Consider the following 15,161-nt stretch of genomic DNA (forward strand, 5'->3'; position numbering starts at 1 on the left):
AACAGCTTTTACAGGTAATAACTTCTCTTTAGGGGCCAGAGGGATGCACATGGGTTAAGATGCTTGCCTTCCGTATGGCCATGCCTACCTTAGTCCCTGCGTGATCCCCAGGACAGTGCGAGGATCAAGCCCTGAGCACAGCTGGTGTCTTTAAAACAATAACAATAATAATAATGCACTGCACTGTCCTCCCGTCGTTCATCAATTTGCTCGAGCAGGCCCAGTAACGTCTCCATTGTGAGACTTCTGTTACTGTGTTTGGCGCTGTAGCACTGTCCTCCCGTTGTTCATCGATTTGCTTGAGTGGGCCCAGTAACGTCTCCATTGTGACACTTGTTGTTACTGTGTTTGGCATATCGAATACGCCACGGGTAGCTTGCCAGGCTTTGCCGTGGGGGCGAGATACTCTCGGTAGCTTACCTGGCTCTCCGACAGGGACGGAGGAATTGAACCCGGGTCGGTACGGTCGGCTGCATGCAGGGCAAATGCCCTACCGCTAGGCTATCACTCCAGCCCACTGTGTTTGGCATATCAAATAAATATAATAATCTGGGTTGAAGAGACCAGCGCCACCCAGTGGGCAGGGTGTTTGCCTTGCATGAGCTGCACTGGGGTTCGACTCCCAGGACCTAGATGTTCCCCCGAGCGCTGCCAGGAGTGATCCTTTGGCACAGAGCCTGGGGAAGGCCCGAGCTACTCCGGAGCTTTGGGACAGTCCCGCTTCTGCCTTGCACAGAGTCCCATTTCCTGAGCACCATCAGGAACGACTCTTGAGCAACAAAACAGAAGCAGGGGCTGAAGCGATAGTACAGCAGGTAGGACATTTGCCTTGCACGCGACCGACAGGGTTTCAATCCCGTATGGTCCCACGAGCACCGCCAGGAGTAATTCCTGAGTGCAGAGCCAGGAGTTACCCCTGGCATTGTGACCCAAAAAGCAAAAAAAAAAAAGAGAGAGAAGAAAAAGAAAACAGAAGCAGCCCCTGAGCACTGCCAGGTGTGCAACTCCCCCTTCTCCTCCCCCCAAAGCCAATCGTTTTTGAAAAAAGAAAAAAAGTGAGGTTAGAGCAATAAGCCAATGGGCTAAGGGAGGCGAGCTTCCCCACAGCGCATACCGCAGGGAGCAGCCCTGGAGCACTGATTTGGGGGTTACCCAGACAACAGGAGAGGGGACAAGTGCTCAGTGTTTCTGTGCAGGGAAGCAAGAGGTCCCGGAGAAAGCGATCCTTCGGGTGGGCAGACTGACCTTGCCACAGACCCCAGAGCCAAAGCTTCACCTCCACGACACACAAATGGGTTGTATTTTTGTTATTTTTAGGGCCACACCCAGCAGTGCTTGGGGGCTTATTCCTGGATTCCTGGCGGGGATCGGGGATCTTATGGGGCGCTAGGGATTGATCCCAGGTCCTGGGTGTGCAAAGCAAGCACCCTACCCACTGTACCATCCCTCCGACCCAAAGTGGGTTGTATGAATCCCATGGTAGATGGTCCCAGAGGAAAAACATCCACAGGAACAGCTAACAGAGGCTGAAGAGAAGGTGCAAGGATTAAGGCGGGTCCCTGGCACACCGCTGGCCCTGGTTGAGACCCCCAGATGACCAGCCGGGACTAGTACCCTCCCCCACCTCCTCACCCCAGCGCCTCTATTCCAGTGCTCCCTTCCATAGCTCAGCTGGTAGAGCCGAGGACTGGAGTTGTATATTCCAACACCAGAAGAGAAAAACCAGAGAACAGGACTTCACAGGGGGCTGTGGACAGGGAGAAGGGAGTTAGGGCTTAGGGGAAGTTGGGGCTCTCTGGGGTTTGCCCCACCGCGAGCCAGCGGAGGATCTGGGTCTGGATCCCCACGCAGGGCTGAAAACTGGAGCTTGAACCCACCGCGCCAGGGCCGGCGGGACAGCGCCCCTCGAACTCTCAGAGGAGTCCAGGAGACCCCCCACCAGACAAGAACCCCCCAGAGGCTGGGCTGTGGCTTCCAGCACGGTCGCTTTGTCCTTGCAACTCGGCGGCGGGGCCTTTAACCCTTTGGCGTCCGCAGCAGTCGCTGGGGCGATCCCTGGAGGTGCCCAAATGCCTGAGAGAGGGGGGGAGGGCGGTGACCGCGGGCGCTGACCGCCCCCGGCCCGCCCGCCCAGCACCCGCGGGGCCCGCGCACTGCGCGGCGGGAAGGGAAGGGGCGGGCCGGGCCCGCGTTGCCCTGGCGACCCGCGACGCTGGAGCGAGCCGGCCGCCGTTTGGGCGACCCCAGCGCCGAGGACGCAGACCCCGAGTTGAGCTTCCGCCGCGCGGGTGAGCGCAGGGCGCAGGGGGTGGACCCCGAGCGCATCCCGTCTTCCTCTTGGCCACGGCTGTTACTTGGAGCCGAGCCCAGTCTTGAGGCCCTGAGCCCACGTGCCCGTTAGGAATCCAGGGTGGGCAAAGGATGACCTCACGGGGCAGGGCTGAGCAGTAAGAGATGGCCGAGGCGCTAGGAGGGGCACGGCGCCCAGCCGGTGACACTCCAGCCCCCGCCCCCCCCAACCCCCAGCCTGCCGGATCTGGTCCCTGGATGCAGAGCCATGAGTAACCGTCGGGCGTGGCCCCCAAACCAAACCCAACCGCAGCAAAAGCTACCAGATTTTAGGCTCGCTTACAATTCTGAGTAAACCACGGAGAGTGCCAGTTTATTTTTTATTTTTATTTATTTATTTATTTTGCTTTTTGGGTCACTCCTGGCCATGCACAGGGGTTACTCCTGGTTCTGCACTCAGGAATCACCCCTGGCGTGCTCAGGGGACCATATGGGATGCTGGGAATCGAACCCGGGTCGGCTGCATGCAAGGCAAACACCCTACCCGCTGTGCTATTGCTCCAGCCCGAGAGCACCAGTTTAGACTCATAAGGGGTTAACCCCTTCCTGCACATTGCTGATCTCAACTGCCAGCCAAGATGACTAAAGCTTAGTGTTGGCTTTTATTTCCATAGCCCGTAGGGGACCTGATACTCAGCTTCCATTGATAGTAACGATATGCAAAGTCTGTTGGATGGATGTATTGACCATTACTCTTATCACAGCTGGGATGGAGCTCAGCTTAAGGCCCTGGGTTCTATCACCGGCACTGGGGAAATTGGCGATGCTGTAGCTGCTGTTGATGTTGGTGCCAGGGATCGAACCCAGGGCCTCAGCAAGTCAGGTGCTGGCTTTGCATGGAGCGGACCCTGGTTCGGTCCTTCCAGGATCATATATGGTCCCTGAGCTCTGTCAGGATGGTTCCCAAGTTCAGAACCAGAAGTCAGGCCCAAGCACAGCCAGGTGTGGCCCAAATCTCTTCTTCCCTCAAAACAAATGCTTTGTTCTGATGAGCTATATCCGTGGGCCTACCTTGATTTTTTTTTCAGTTAATTAATGAAGTTAAAAAAATTTTTTTTCAGTGAAAACAGGTTTATTTGGAAGTTTTGAGATGGGAGAGAGAGAGAGAGAGAGAGAGAGAGAGAGAGAGAGAGAGAGAGAGAGAGAGAGAAAGTGCTCAGTAGAAAGCACTTTTGTTTTTGTTTGGGGCCACACCTGGCAATGCTTAGGGGTTCCTCCTGGCTCTGCACTCAGGAATTACTCCTGGCAGTGTCAGGGAACCATATGGGATGCTGGGGATCAAACCCAGTAAGTAGTCTGCATGCCAGGCAAATGCCCTCACCACTGTACTGTCTCTCTGGCCCCTCAGGAAAACAATCACGGTCACGGTCCTCCCGTTGTTCATCGATTTGCTCGAGCGGGCCCAGTAACGTCTCCATCGTGAGACTTGCTGTTACTGTGTTTGGCATATTGAAAACGTCACGGGGAGCTTGCCAGGCTCTGCCGTGCGGGCGAGATACTCTCGGTAGCTTGCCGGGCTCTCCAAGAGGGGTGGAGGAATCGAACTCGGGTCGGCCATGTTGGCTGCGTGCAAGGCAAACGCCCTACCGCTGTGCTATCACTCCAGCCCAGGAAAACAAAACTCTTAAAATTTTTTTTCTTGTTTTTCAGGCCATACTCAGTAGTGTTCAGAGACTATTCCCAGAATTTCTTGGGCCCCGTGTGGTTGAGGGATCTGACCCAGGTCTCTCACAGAGGGGAGGTTCCAGCCCACTGAATCCTCTCCTGGGCCCTTGAATTAAAATGTATTTATTTACTTATTATTTTTTTCTTTTTGGGTCACACCCAGCGATGCACAGGGGTTACTCCTGGCTCTGCACTCAGGAATCACCCCTGGCGGTGCTCAGGGGACCATATGGGATGCTGGGAATCGAACCCGGGTTGGCCGCGTGCAAGGCAAACACCCTACCCACTGTGCTATTGCTCCAGCCCCTAAAATTTATTTCTATTTTAATTTTTTCCTATGAATTAAAGTTTAATTAGTGGAAATAAGAGAAGAAAACAGTGACTATTTCCCCTCAATAGTTTATTTTCTTTTTTTTTCCTTTTTTTTAAAAAAATTTTTGGGTCACACCTGATGATGCTCAGGGGTTACTCCTGGCTCTGCACTGAGGAATCACCCCTGGCGGTGCTCAGGGAACCATATGGGATGCTGGGAATTGAACCCGGGTCAGCGGCGTGCAAGGCAAGCGCCCTACCCACTGTGCTATCACTCCAGCCCCTCACTAGTTTATTTTCTTTGGTTTTGTTTTTTGGGCCACAACCCGAGGTGTGCAGGGTTTACTCCTGCCTCAGTGCTCAGGCATCACCCATAGCAGGCCAGGAGGATCACCGGTGTTTCAGGGCTTGAATCCGATTCATTTGAAATTTTATTTATTTATTTGGGGGTTTTGGTGCCACGCCGAGCAGTGCTCAGGGGTTACTCCTAGCTCTGCACTCAGGAATCACTCCTGGCAGTGCTCAGGGGACCATATGGGGTGCTGAGGTCAAACCTGGTTTGGCTGTGTGCAAGGCAAATGTCCTACTGGCTATACTATTTCTCTGGCCTTTCCAATTAATTTTTGTAATTCACTTTTTTTCTTTTTTCCAATTTTGGGCCATACCCAGCAGTGCTCAGGGCTTACTCCCAGCTCTGTGCTGGTATCAGTCCTGGCCATGCTTGGGGACAATTGGGGCGTACTGGGGATTGAACCTCGGTCAGCCACGTACAAAACAAAAAAAGGGAAAAAAATAACAAAAACTAAAAATATTTGATAATTTTTCAGCTTTTGTTTTGCTTTCTTTGGTTTCGCCCACACTGGGCAGTGGTCAGGGCTTACTCCTGGCAGTGCTGGCTGTAAGAATGCGCCTACATTGTGCCAGGCCAGCGCCCTGTCCCTGCACCATCTCTTCAGCTGGAGCTCAGCTTGCGAACTCAGGAGAACCAGTGCTGGGCTCTTCCAGGGCTGGAGCGATAGCACAGCGGGTAGGGTGTTTGCCTTGCACAAGGCCGACCCAGGTTCGATTCCTCTGCCCCTCTCAGAGCCCAGCAAGCTACTGAGTGTATCCTGCCCTCACATCAGAGCCTGGCAAACTCCCCATGGAGTATTCGATATGCCAAAAACAGTAACAAGTCTCAAATGGAGACGTTACTGGTGCCCACTCAAGCAAATTAATGAACAACAAGAAGACAGTGCTACAGTATCCCTCAGAAGGAAGAGGCAGAAATAAGGGACTCAAGGTGGGGGTAGGGGTGACCCCCCCCCCCCCCCGTGCCCAGCAGTTGTCTCTCAACCCTGCCTGGCTGCCCTCAAACCCTCTGAACCGGGTCCCAGGCATCACAACCCTGCTTGTTCCAGGCCAGACTCCAATTTGAAAGTCAGCACAGTGTCCACATTCAGTGGTCAGCTGGGCGTGAAACAGGTGACCTTCACCCCTGCCTGGGGTCAGACTGTCCCTGGTGTCATCACAAACCTCCCTCCCTGGTTTCCCGGGGTGCCCAAGTAATTGTGCCATCAGCCTTACCTTCACAGGGCCCCGGAGATGGCAGGGAGCGGGAGAGGCTGCGTCCACCACAAATCATCCCCCGCTGCTCCCCGGGGCCCGGCTCCAGCCCAGGGAGCCCGGCATCTGGGTGTTCCGTGAGCTGAGCCCGGAGCGTCTGACCTGCTGCCTGCCCTGTCATCACAGCAGTAGGCGGCGGCATGCCGGTGACCAAGTGCCCACAGAAGTCGCTGCCCCTGTGGAAGGAGTGGGACCGCAAGGCGCAGAGGAATGGCATCCGCCACCAGGTGTACGCCGTCAACGGCGACCGCTACCTGGGCGAGTGGAAGGACAACCTGAAACACGGTAAGGGCATCTGGCCTGGTGGCGGGGGCAGGAGAGGCCCAGGGCTCTCCCGGAGATGCTCAGGAACCAGCACAAAGGGGAAGAGAGACCCTCTGCCCTGGAGCTCAGACCCCATCCCTGCCCCGGGGGACCCTGGACCTTCCTCAAGTGCTTCTTCTGCAGGAGCCTTGAGAAGGGGAATTCTGCAGGTTCTTTAAGGGTGGGGAACACAAAGAATCTAGAACTTTCCTGCTCTAAGGTTTCCTCCATGGCTGATCTTCGCACCTCCAGTATAAGCCAGGCCCCCGCCCTGACTTCAGGGCCCAGCTTCACACAGCCTGCCCAGCAGTGTCTGCTTCCAGCCTCGGGCGGGTCATGTGGGCTGCACAGCCCTGTACTTGAGCCCTGTACTTGAACCCTGAGGTTCCTTCTGTTTGGGGGGGATGCTGGGATTGAGCCCAGGCCTTGTGCCTGCAAGATATGAACACCCCAGTGAGTCACCTCCACCCCCACACCGAGGAGCTGTGTGATTTGGGGTGTCTTACTTCCCTCTCTCTGCCCCAAAATCAAACGGAGGGCAGTGGGGGGAGAGCCTAAAGGGCTGGAGCACGTACTCTGCAGGCAGGAGTCTGCGTTTCAACCCTGCACACTTCTGGGAGTGACCCCTGAGGACCAAGCAGGAGGGCCCCTCAGTAACTCTGGACAGTTCCAAAACGAGGAAAATAACTGATCGATGTGGGCAGGAGATAGAGGGGGGTTAAGGTACTTGCCTTGCATCCTGCTGACCCCAGTTCAGATCCCCAGAAACATCTATGGTCAAGTGATGCCTAAGCGCAGAGGTAGGAGTAAACCCTGACACTGCTGGGGTGGCCCTCGCCATCAAATAAGCAGGATAAGACCCAGTCAACCTCTTTATCTGCATCATTCCTGATACCGTGGGGCCACGGCACGGCAGGTAGGGCATTTGCCTGGCTTGTGGTGACCAGAGTTCCCTCAGCACTCCATATGGTTGCCCCTAGCAACCGCCAAGCGTGATCCCTGAGTGCAGAGCCAGGAGTAAGCCATGAGCACCACCGGGTATGGCCCCCTCAAAAAAAACCAAACAGAACTTTCATTCCTGGTACCCAGAGGAGGGTGTACCGAACCAGTGCTGAACACGGGAGGCCCTGGGAGGCAGGAAGAGCTCCCCTCACACTGGCTTCCCAACACTGAGCTGCATACCTACTGTGTGCTAGGGACTCTGCTAACCTCTGAGCTCCAGTGAAAACTGTAGCAGACTTCCATACACAGGGCAAGACCCACCCGAAAAATAACCGCAGTAGAGGCTAGAAGTTGTGAGAACGGACACAAGGCAGAATAGACCAGGTTTGCAGAATGGGCATTCTTTTTTAAGTTTTTATGATTTTGGGTTTGGGGGCCATATCCAGCTATCCTCGGGTATTACTCCTGGCTCTGTGCTCAGGAATTACTCCTGGCGGTGCCCAGGGAACCATTTGGGATGCCCAGGATCGGCTGCGTTCAAGGCAAACACCCTCCCTACTGTGCTATCGCCCAGTGGAGATTGGTTGGGAGCACCGACGCCCAGCGTTTCTTGGGGACAAGTCTCTTCAGTTGTGGCGCTCACTGACGTCACACCCTGGTTTAGGGGCAGGGGCTCACAAACGGGCCCCAGGAGCACTGACTCCTGGTCATGTGGCCTCCTCCCACTTGCTTTACTCTGGACTACAGAAAACTACACTTCCCAGCATGCTTTGCTCTCTGGCCTCCAGCTAGGTCAAGATCCAGGTGAGAGAGAGGTAGGTATAAAGAGGGGTGGAAAGCCCTGTGGTCGGTGGCACCCCTGGCACTGGCTCTCTCCTCTGAAGCCCCAGCCCCCATCGAGCAGCTCTTTCCACATGTCTGGCCCCTGCCAGGTGGCCTCGCTGGTGGGCTCTCGTGGGTCTAGTGGGCTACCCACCGCCTTGTGGCTCTGGCTTTGCCAGCATCTGATCTGCCTCAGTCTCCTCTTTGGCTCCTGTTCTCGCTCCCTCTGGGGCCGAGACTGCTGGCAACAGTCTGTTGCTCCGCTGGCCCTTAACCTTGGCTTCCTTGCGTGGTGTCTCCAGCATGGGAAGGCAGCCTTCAGCCTGGGTCTCTGGACCCGCTCACGGGCTGATTCCGTGCTGAGATCCGGTGGCGAGCTGCACCCCTTTGTTCCTGCTTGGTTGCTGCACCCTCAAACCTTCACTTTCTTCTAGTGCCGGCGTCCAAGTGGACATGGGGGCGAGGCATGGGTGTGTGTGCAAGGCCCCGTCCACTCCAATGCTGGCCCTGCGGGTCTCACGACATCTGTCCCGCTCAGGGCTCTGGTGGCGTGGGCATCTGCCCAGACTGCCCAGGTGGTTCCAGACAGAAACTCACGTGGGCCGGCTTAAGCAATCAATACAAGTTCGGGCACGGCTGGACTCAGAGGCCAAATGGAACTTGGCCTCTCCCTCCCCCTCCCGGCGTTCTCTCCCGCGCTGGTGACGGTGGTGGTTAATTTTAAGCAAAGGCCACGGGCCCGTAGAGACGCGGCCGGCCCGGGTTTGGTCCCGGGCACCGCAACCGTTTTCTGAGCTCACCAGGAGTGACCCCGGGTTCCTTTAACTCAGTTCCTTCTCCCAGTTCCCTTCCAGAGATAAGCCATTCACTGCAGCGGTTCAAGATGCCCCTAAGGCCCCAAAGCGACTAAAAGGAACTGACTTTCATTGGTCTAACGTGGGTCACATGTACTTCGCTGAACCAATCACAGGGCGTTGGGTGTGGAGGCTGATTGGCTAGAATTGCCAGGGGGCGGGGTCCGCCGATGCCAACTTCCTGATTTGAGAGCGTAAGAAAATAAGGTTGAAGGCGTCAAAGAGGAAGTATGTAGGGTGGACCCGGGTTCGAATCCTCAGCTCAGAACCAGGAGTAATCCCTGAACACAGCCAGGTGTGGCCGAAAAGCAAGCACAATTTTGTTGTTGTTGTCGGTCTTTTGGGGTCATACCCGGCGATGCTCAGGGCATACTCTGACTCTGCACTCAGGAATTACTCCTGGCGGTGCTTGGGGACCATATAGGATGCCAGGGATTGAACCCGGGTTAACCGCGTACAAGGGAAACGCCACATCTACTGTGTTATCTCTCTGGTCCACTAACAATTTTAAGGGCAGTTATAAACAGGGTGCTTGCCTTGCACGTGACCAGTCAGGTTTTAGCCCCTAAATCCCATAAGATCCAGGCTTGGGCCCGACACCCCAGGTCACATTTGTATTCACAATGCTCAAATAATATTTTGGAGATGGTTTGAGCCACATTCAGTGGTGCTCAGAGGTCAATCACGGTAGGGCTTTTTTTTTTTTTTCATGGCAGGGCTTTAGGGAGTATATGGAATGCTGAGGATTCAACTGGTCAGTCATGTGCAAGGCATGTGTCCTACAAACTACTATCTCTCCAGCTTCAGACCCTTGAACATTTTTTTAGTGGTGCTGGGAACTAAACCCAGAACCTCATAATTGTAACATGAAAGTTCTACCACGGAGCCATATGCTTCCCTATCCTCAAAACATACCCTTTTTTTTTTTAAATTTTTTTTTTTTGCTTTTTGGGTCACACCTGGCGATGCACAGGGGTTACTCCTGGCTCTGCACTCAGGAATTACCCCTGGCGGTGCTCAGGGGATGCTGGGATGACCATATGGGATGCTGGGAATCGAACCTGGGTCGGCCGCGTGCAAGGCAAACGCGCTACCCGCTGTGCTATCTCTCCAGCCCCTGGACCTTTTGTTTTTATCTTTTTCTGTCACCATTGGTTGTGCTCAGGGCTGACCATATGGGATAACGGGGATCGAACTTGGATCAACCAGGGCAAACGCTGACCCCTGCCTCTACGCTCGGGAGGGCTCAGGGGACCATGTGGGATACGAGGAATCCAACCTGGGTCAGCCTTAGGTACATCAAGTGCCAAAACTAAGCATCTTTAGTTTCAGTGCTTGCACTCGCCTGGCTGTGGTGTAGCTGGCAGCGCACCACCAGCAGAACTACCCAGATCATGCTCAGACCAGCGGCATCAGCGATCACAGCCACTGCCTCATGCCTTAGCCACTGAGCCTTCTCCCAGCTCTGGAATCACCAGGTCTGAGGGCCCTAGGACCCAGGCCTAGACAAAGCCTGCCATCACCATGCCCAGCAAGGTGGCGGCCGTGCCTGCAGCACTGACTTCTCTGTGTGTCTCCAGGAAAAGGAACACAAATCTGGAAGAAAGGTGCCATCTATGAGGGGGACTGGAAGTTTGGAAAGCGAGATGGCTATGGGACCCTCAGCCTTCCTGAGAAAGAGACTGGAAGGTACAGGAGAGTATACTCGGGCTGGTGGAAAGGTGACAAGAAATCGGTGAGTGCATGGTGTGCTTGAGTGCCTGTGGGGTGTGAGGTGTCTGTCTGATGGGGTGTGGGTGGGAGAAGGAAGGGGTGGGGGATCCTGAAGGCGTTTCAGAACAAAAGCCAGGAAACGGGAAGCTGGAGGAGAGGGCCTGGAAGGAGCCATGAAGTGAGCCCCTGCCGCCAGCCTCCCCCCTGCTTGTCCCCGCTAGTTTCCTGGCTTTCTTTCCCCTGGGCCTCCCTTTTATCAGAGCCTCCCTTGAATTGGGCTTGGATACAAGATGGAGGTGGGTGGGAAAGTGGAACAAGAAAGCAGAGGCCGGGCCGGGACCACGAGAGGACAGAGGATGGTCCTGAGGGATAGGAGGCAGGCAGTGTCCCCGAGCGAGAAACGCCCAAACGGGTCACAGTCCTGCAGGCCCCTTAGAAATACGGACAAACGGAGCAATAACGCAGGGGGGAGGGTGCTCACCTTGCCCACGGCGGAGCCGGGTTCGGTCCCCGGCATCCCATACGGTTCCCTGGCACCGCTGGGAGCGATTCCTGAGCGCGGAGCCAGGGAAGTCTAGGGGGGATGGCAGCCCAGAGGAAGGACGGGCCGAGGGGGCGGCGGAAAGCAGTCCAGGTGTCTGGCCTGGGCGCCTGGAGGGTCGGCGGCACTGAACGGGGGCGTGCTTTCAGGGCTACGGCATCCAGTTCTTTGGACCCAAGGAGTACTACGAGGGTGAGTGGTGTGGCAACCGACGCACTGGGTGGGGCCGCATGTACTACAGCAACGGAGACATCTACGAAGGCCAGTGGTACGACGACAAGCCCGAAGGGGAGGGCATGTTGCGGCTGAGTGAGTGTCCCGCCTGGCCCCCACCGACCGCGACCCTCAAGCCCCGCCTCCTGGCACTGTGTGGCCACGCCCACATGACACCGCTGACCACGCCCCTGGCGGCATGGCCACGCCCACAAACCAGCTTCCGGGTGCGAGGCCACGCCCACCCCCAAAACCCGCAGCCTGGCCCATAAACCCCGCCTCCTTATGACACATGACCACCTGGCACATCTAGCCACGCCCCCGAGAGCTTGGCCACACCCACACAAACCTCCACACCCGCCTTCAAACCCCGCCTCCTAGCAACGTGTGTGGCCACGCCCCTCAGCCTCTCTCAGGTGTGGGTTGAGGTAAATAGGGGAGGTGAGGCTTGAGAGACGAGACAGCAGTTAGGGCTCTTGCTTTGCATGCAGCTGACATGGGTTCAATCCTCGGCACCCCCAAGTACCGCGAACCAGCAGTTTGGTGGATGCAACCAGGGTCTGTGACGTGCAAGCAAGAGGGTTCCTCATGGACAGACCAGCAAGTGCTCCTCCCTTGTTCCCTCTGAGATGGCCGATTTCACTGTTCCCATTAAGCAGATGCTCTTTACAAATGAAGAGGTTGTCACGCACTCACTCAAGATCACATAGCTTGGGGCCAAAAATGCTCCATGGACCTGAGAGCTCCAGAGACTGGAGCGCGTGCTTGGCATGCAGGAAGCCGGGTTCCCTCCTCAGCCCCATATGCTCTCCTGAGCACTGCAAGGAATGACCCCAGAGCAAAGCCAGGAGTAGCCCCTGAGCACTCCCCTCCTCCCCTGAATTTTTCAGTTTCCCATGTGATTAGGCTGAGTTGGGGGACAGACAGCTGTGCTCCTCTCACCAGCCCCTGCGCCTGGGGCATGCCTGTTTCCCCGGCCACCTTTTAGCTGCCAAGTTAAAGAAGCTTCCTGTGCAGCCTCGCAGTGTCACCGCTTCAGGTCTGGGCTTGGGGGAACTGCAGGCTTCGGTTTCTGACTTAGGCTTGTCAGTTTGCTGAAACTGTACCTCTGAGTCCTCATCAGTGAAATGCAGGTAAATGTGGAGCCGGGGATGTGGCTCAGGGACAGAATGCCTGCCTGCATGTGAGGACCCAGGGTACCACAGTGGAGATACATCTGGGCACATGCACATGTGAGTCAAGGTATGGGGGGAGGTGAGAAGAGCCCCGTGTGGTGCAGGGCTCAGCCTGGTACCTGTGAGCAGGTGCTCAGAGCTGCGCACCCCTCAGCCTTGCAAGAGGCAGGGTCAGCAAACAGGGCCAGTGCAGGGTCAGCACGTTCCCACCAAGCAGACTTCCTGTGCTGTCCACTGCTGCTCTGAGCCCTGAAGCTCACACAGCTGAAACCCCTATGACCTGCCCGTCTACAGAGGCACTGGCTGGCCCATCCATGCTGAATTCCGCTCAGCCTCCTCATGCGTGTGTTGCTCATTGAACCTTCCAACACTGAGTGTGAGCACGCACGTGCTACTGTGACTTCCGTGTCACAAAAGCAACGTGGGCTGAAAGGACCAGCCGAGGTCATGCGGTGCTGAGAAGCCTGAGCTTTGCTGTTCTCACTCTGTGGGGTTAGACATTTGGGCTGGAGCAGCAGTAGAGTGGAGAGGGCCTTTGGTTTGTATGTGGCTGATTGCGGTTCAATCTCCAGAATCCCATGCGGTCCTCCAAGCATCGGCAAGAGTGAACCCTGAGCACAGGGCTTGGAGTAGGCTCTGAGCACCGCCGCGTATGGCCCAAAAACTAAAAAAAAAAAAAAAAAAAAAAAAAAAAAGCTTGGGCTCCTGCCCTCTGGATTGCAAATACACACACATAACCTTCTACAAACAGCAGGAGGAGGTGTGGTTCCTTCGTTCCTTCCAGTTGTCTGAGGAGGAAGGTCAGGAAGAACAACGGCTGCCCAGCTGAGCGTGGGAGTGTCAGGGCCTGCCGGGCTGTACCTGCCCTGCCCGAAAGGAGGCTGAGAGAATTCAAGTTCAGGGAAGTGAGCCACATTTGTTGTGGAAACGGTGGACCCCAGGGCACAAACTCGCCATCAGCATGGTTCCTCCAGCTCCTGGACAGAATGGTATCACCCAGAGGTGACAGACAGGCCGGCCTGCCCACGGGTTTGCTGTGCCCAGCGCTCATACCCTCTCTACTTTCCCCCAGAGAATGGAAACCGCTATGAGGGCCAGTGGGAGAAAGGCATGAAGAACGGGAAGGGCCGTTTCTTCCACCTGGACCGCGGACAGCTGTTCGAAGGTTTCTGGGTGGACGACGTGGCCAAGTGTGGCACCATGATCGACTTTGGCCGCGATGAAGCCCCCAAGCCCACACAGTTCCCCATTCCTGAGGTGGGCAGCCCTGCGAGAGGGAGGGAGGGAGGGAGGGAGAGAGCGAGCGAGTGTGAGAGTATGAATAGAACCTGGGCCACACCTGCCTGCCCAGACAGCAGACACGCTTCCGTGTTCAGCTCGAGCGTTCCCACGGAGGCGGGCAGCACCCGGAGGCTGGCATTACTCTTCGCAGCCAACAGCCTAGGTTTTCACGCACCTGGATCTGACCTCTGACTGTTTCCCTCCAGATCAAACTTGCAGACCCCGACGGCGTGCTGGAGGAAGCCCTGGCCCAGTTCACGAAAGCACAGGAAGGAGAGAGTGAATCGGGTGTGTAGCCCAGCAGGACTGCGGACACACAGGCTTCGCACTGACGCAGCCCAGCAGCTCGCCTCGGGCCAGGTGAGGTGACCTCATCGCCACCCTTGGTGTGCCCACGCCTCAGTCCAGGTCTCCTTGCCCTGGGAAGTGGGCGGCCAGTCCCCGTGCAAACCTCCCCTCCAAAGCTCAAAGACCAGTTCACAGGAGTCCTGCCTGGACACCCCAGGGGTGGCTTGCCCTGGCCCCACCCTTGGCGCTATCTGGTGGAGCCTGGTGTGCCAGCCCCTCCTGGCATGGGCGATGCTGGCCCGAAAGCAGCAGCGTCGATCTCCAGCTCCCAGCAACCCCTTGCCTTGGCAGTGAACCTGGAGCTTCAGGAGAAAACCAGCTGGTGTCACCAACCACTCAGACTGGCATGGTCCCTGTAGGCTCTGGGCTCAGCTGGGGCACCCTCCGAGGGCACCCTTGCCCATCCAGCACTGGACCAGTCTTTGCCAATGGGGTGCTCACACTCGCCCCCAGGCTGGGCGAGGTGACTCCTGTTCCTTGTCAGACCCCTGGTTGGAACTATTCCTGAGTGTGTGAGAATAAAGGAGAACCTGGTGATGTTAATGGAGTGCCATGGGGGAGCGGGGGAGCTTGGGCAGCAGACCACCTCCCACTGGTCTGCATCTGCACCTTGGGCATGCCTGCGGGGGCCGGAGAGATGCTGCAGGGTCAGCGCTGTCCCACAGGCAACCCAGATCCATTCCCGGAACCACACACAGTCCCCCCGCCAGTCCCTGCTAAGTCCCACCTGCCTCCCTGCCAAGTGTTGCCCAGAAAATGAAACAGGAGCACCCCAGCTCAGGGATGCAGGGAGGCCCAGGGGCCAGAGGGAGCGTCAGCTTGGAACAGGAGGCCCTAACAGTGGTTCAGAGGGGAGAGCCCTGAGTGAGGAGGCCAGGGCACTGACACGCCCTTCTGGGAGGGGATCCAAGGCTGCCCACAGGCCTGAGGGTGATCCCCCACAAATACACACCCTGCCTTGAGGCAGAAAGGGATGCTCCGAGGAAGGACATTGGCAGTTTCATTATCTGCAAATCTATACAGCAAACTTTTTTTTTC

The 15,161-nt window shown here is 56.4% G+C and overlaps 1 protein-coding gene across 2 annotated transcripts; it reads left to right on the forward strand.

Moving 5' to 3' along the window:
* Positions 1-2,178: 2,178 nt before the first annotated feature.
* Positions 2,179-14,477, forward strand: MORN3 (MORN repeat containing 3). 2 transcript variants are annotated; one of them, XR_008791234.1, is made up of 7 exons: positions 2,179-2,288; positions 6,058-6,216; positions 10,433-10,587; positions 11,256-11,415; positions 13,567-13,751; positions 13,982-14,135; positions 14,415-14,477. XR_008791234.1 is itself a non-coding variant. In XM_056107133.1 (6 exons), the coding sequence occupies exons 2-6, from the start codon at positions 6,072-6,074 to the stop codon at positions 14,069-14,071; spliced, it is 735 nt and encodes a 244-aa protein (XP_055963108.1). In that variant the 5' UTR covers positions 2,179-2,288; positions 6,058-6,071; the 3' UTR covers positions 14,072-14,166. The 2 variants fall into 2 exon arrangements, 1 of the variants encoding a protein (XP_055963108.1); XM_056107133.1 differs by lacking the exon at positions 14,415-14,477 and having other exon boundaries at positions 13,982-14,166.
* The last annotated feature ends 684 nt before the right edge of the window (positions 14,478-15,161 follow it).

Source organism: Sorex fumeus, unplaced genomic scaffold (assembly GCF_029834395.1).
Source record: "Sorex fumeus unplaced genomic scaffold, SorFum_2.1 ptg000155l, whole genome shotgun sequence".
Classification (NCBI taxonomy): Eukaryota; Metazoa; Chordata; class Mammalia; order Eulipotyphla; family Soricidae; genus Sorex; species Sorex fumeus.

Bases quoted from the DNA above. Each gene is read 5' to 3' on its own strand.
- MORN3 (XM_056107133.1), top strand. From the start codon at position 6,072: ATGCCGGTGACCAAGTGCCCACAGAAGTCGCTGCCCCTGTGGAAGGAG. The intron at 6,217-10,432 runs GTAAGGGCATCT...GTGTGTCTCCAG, and splicing joins GAAGGACAACCTGAAACACG to GAAAAGGAACACAAATCTGG. The intron at 10,588-11,255 runs GTGAGTGCATGG...GCGTGCTTTCAG, and splicing joins GGAAAGGTGACAAGAAATCG to GGCTACGGCATCCAGTTCTT.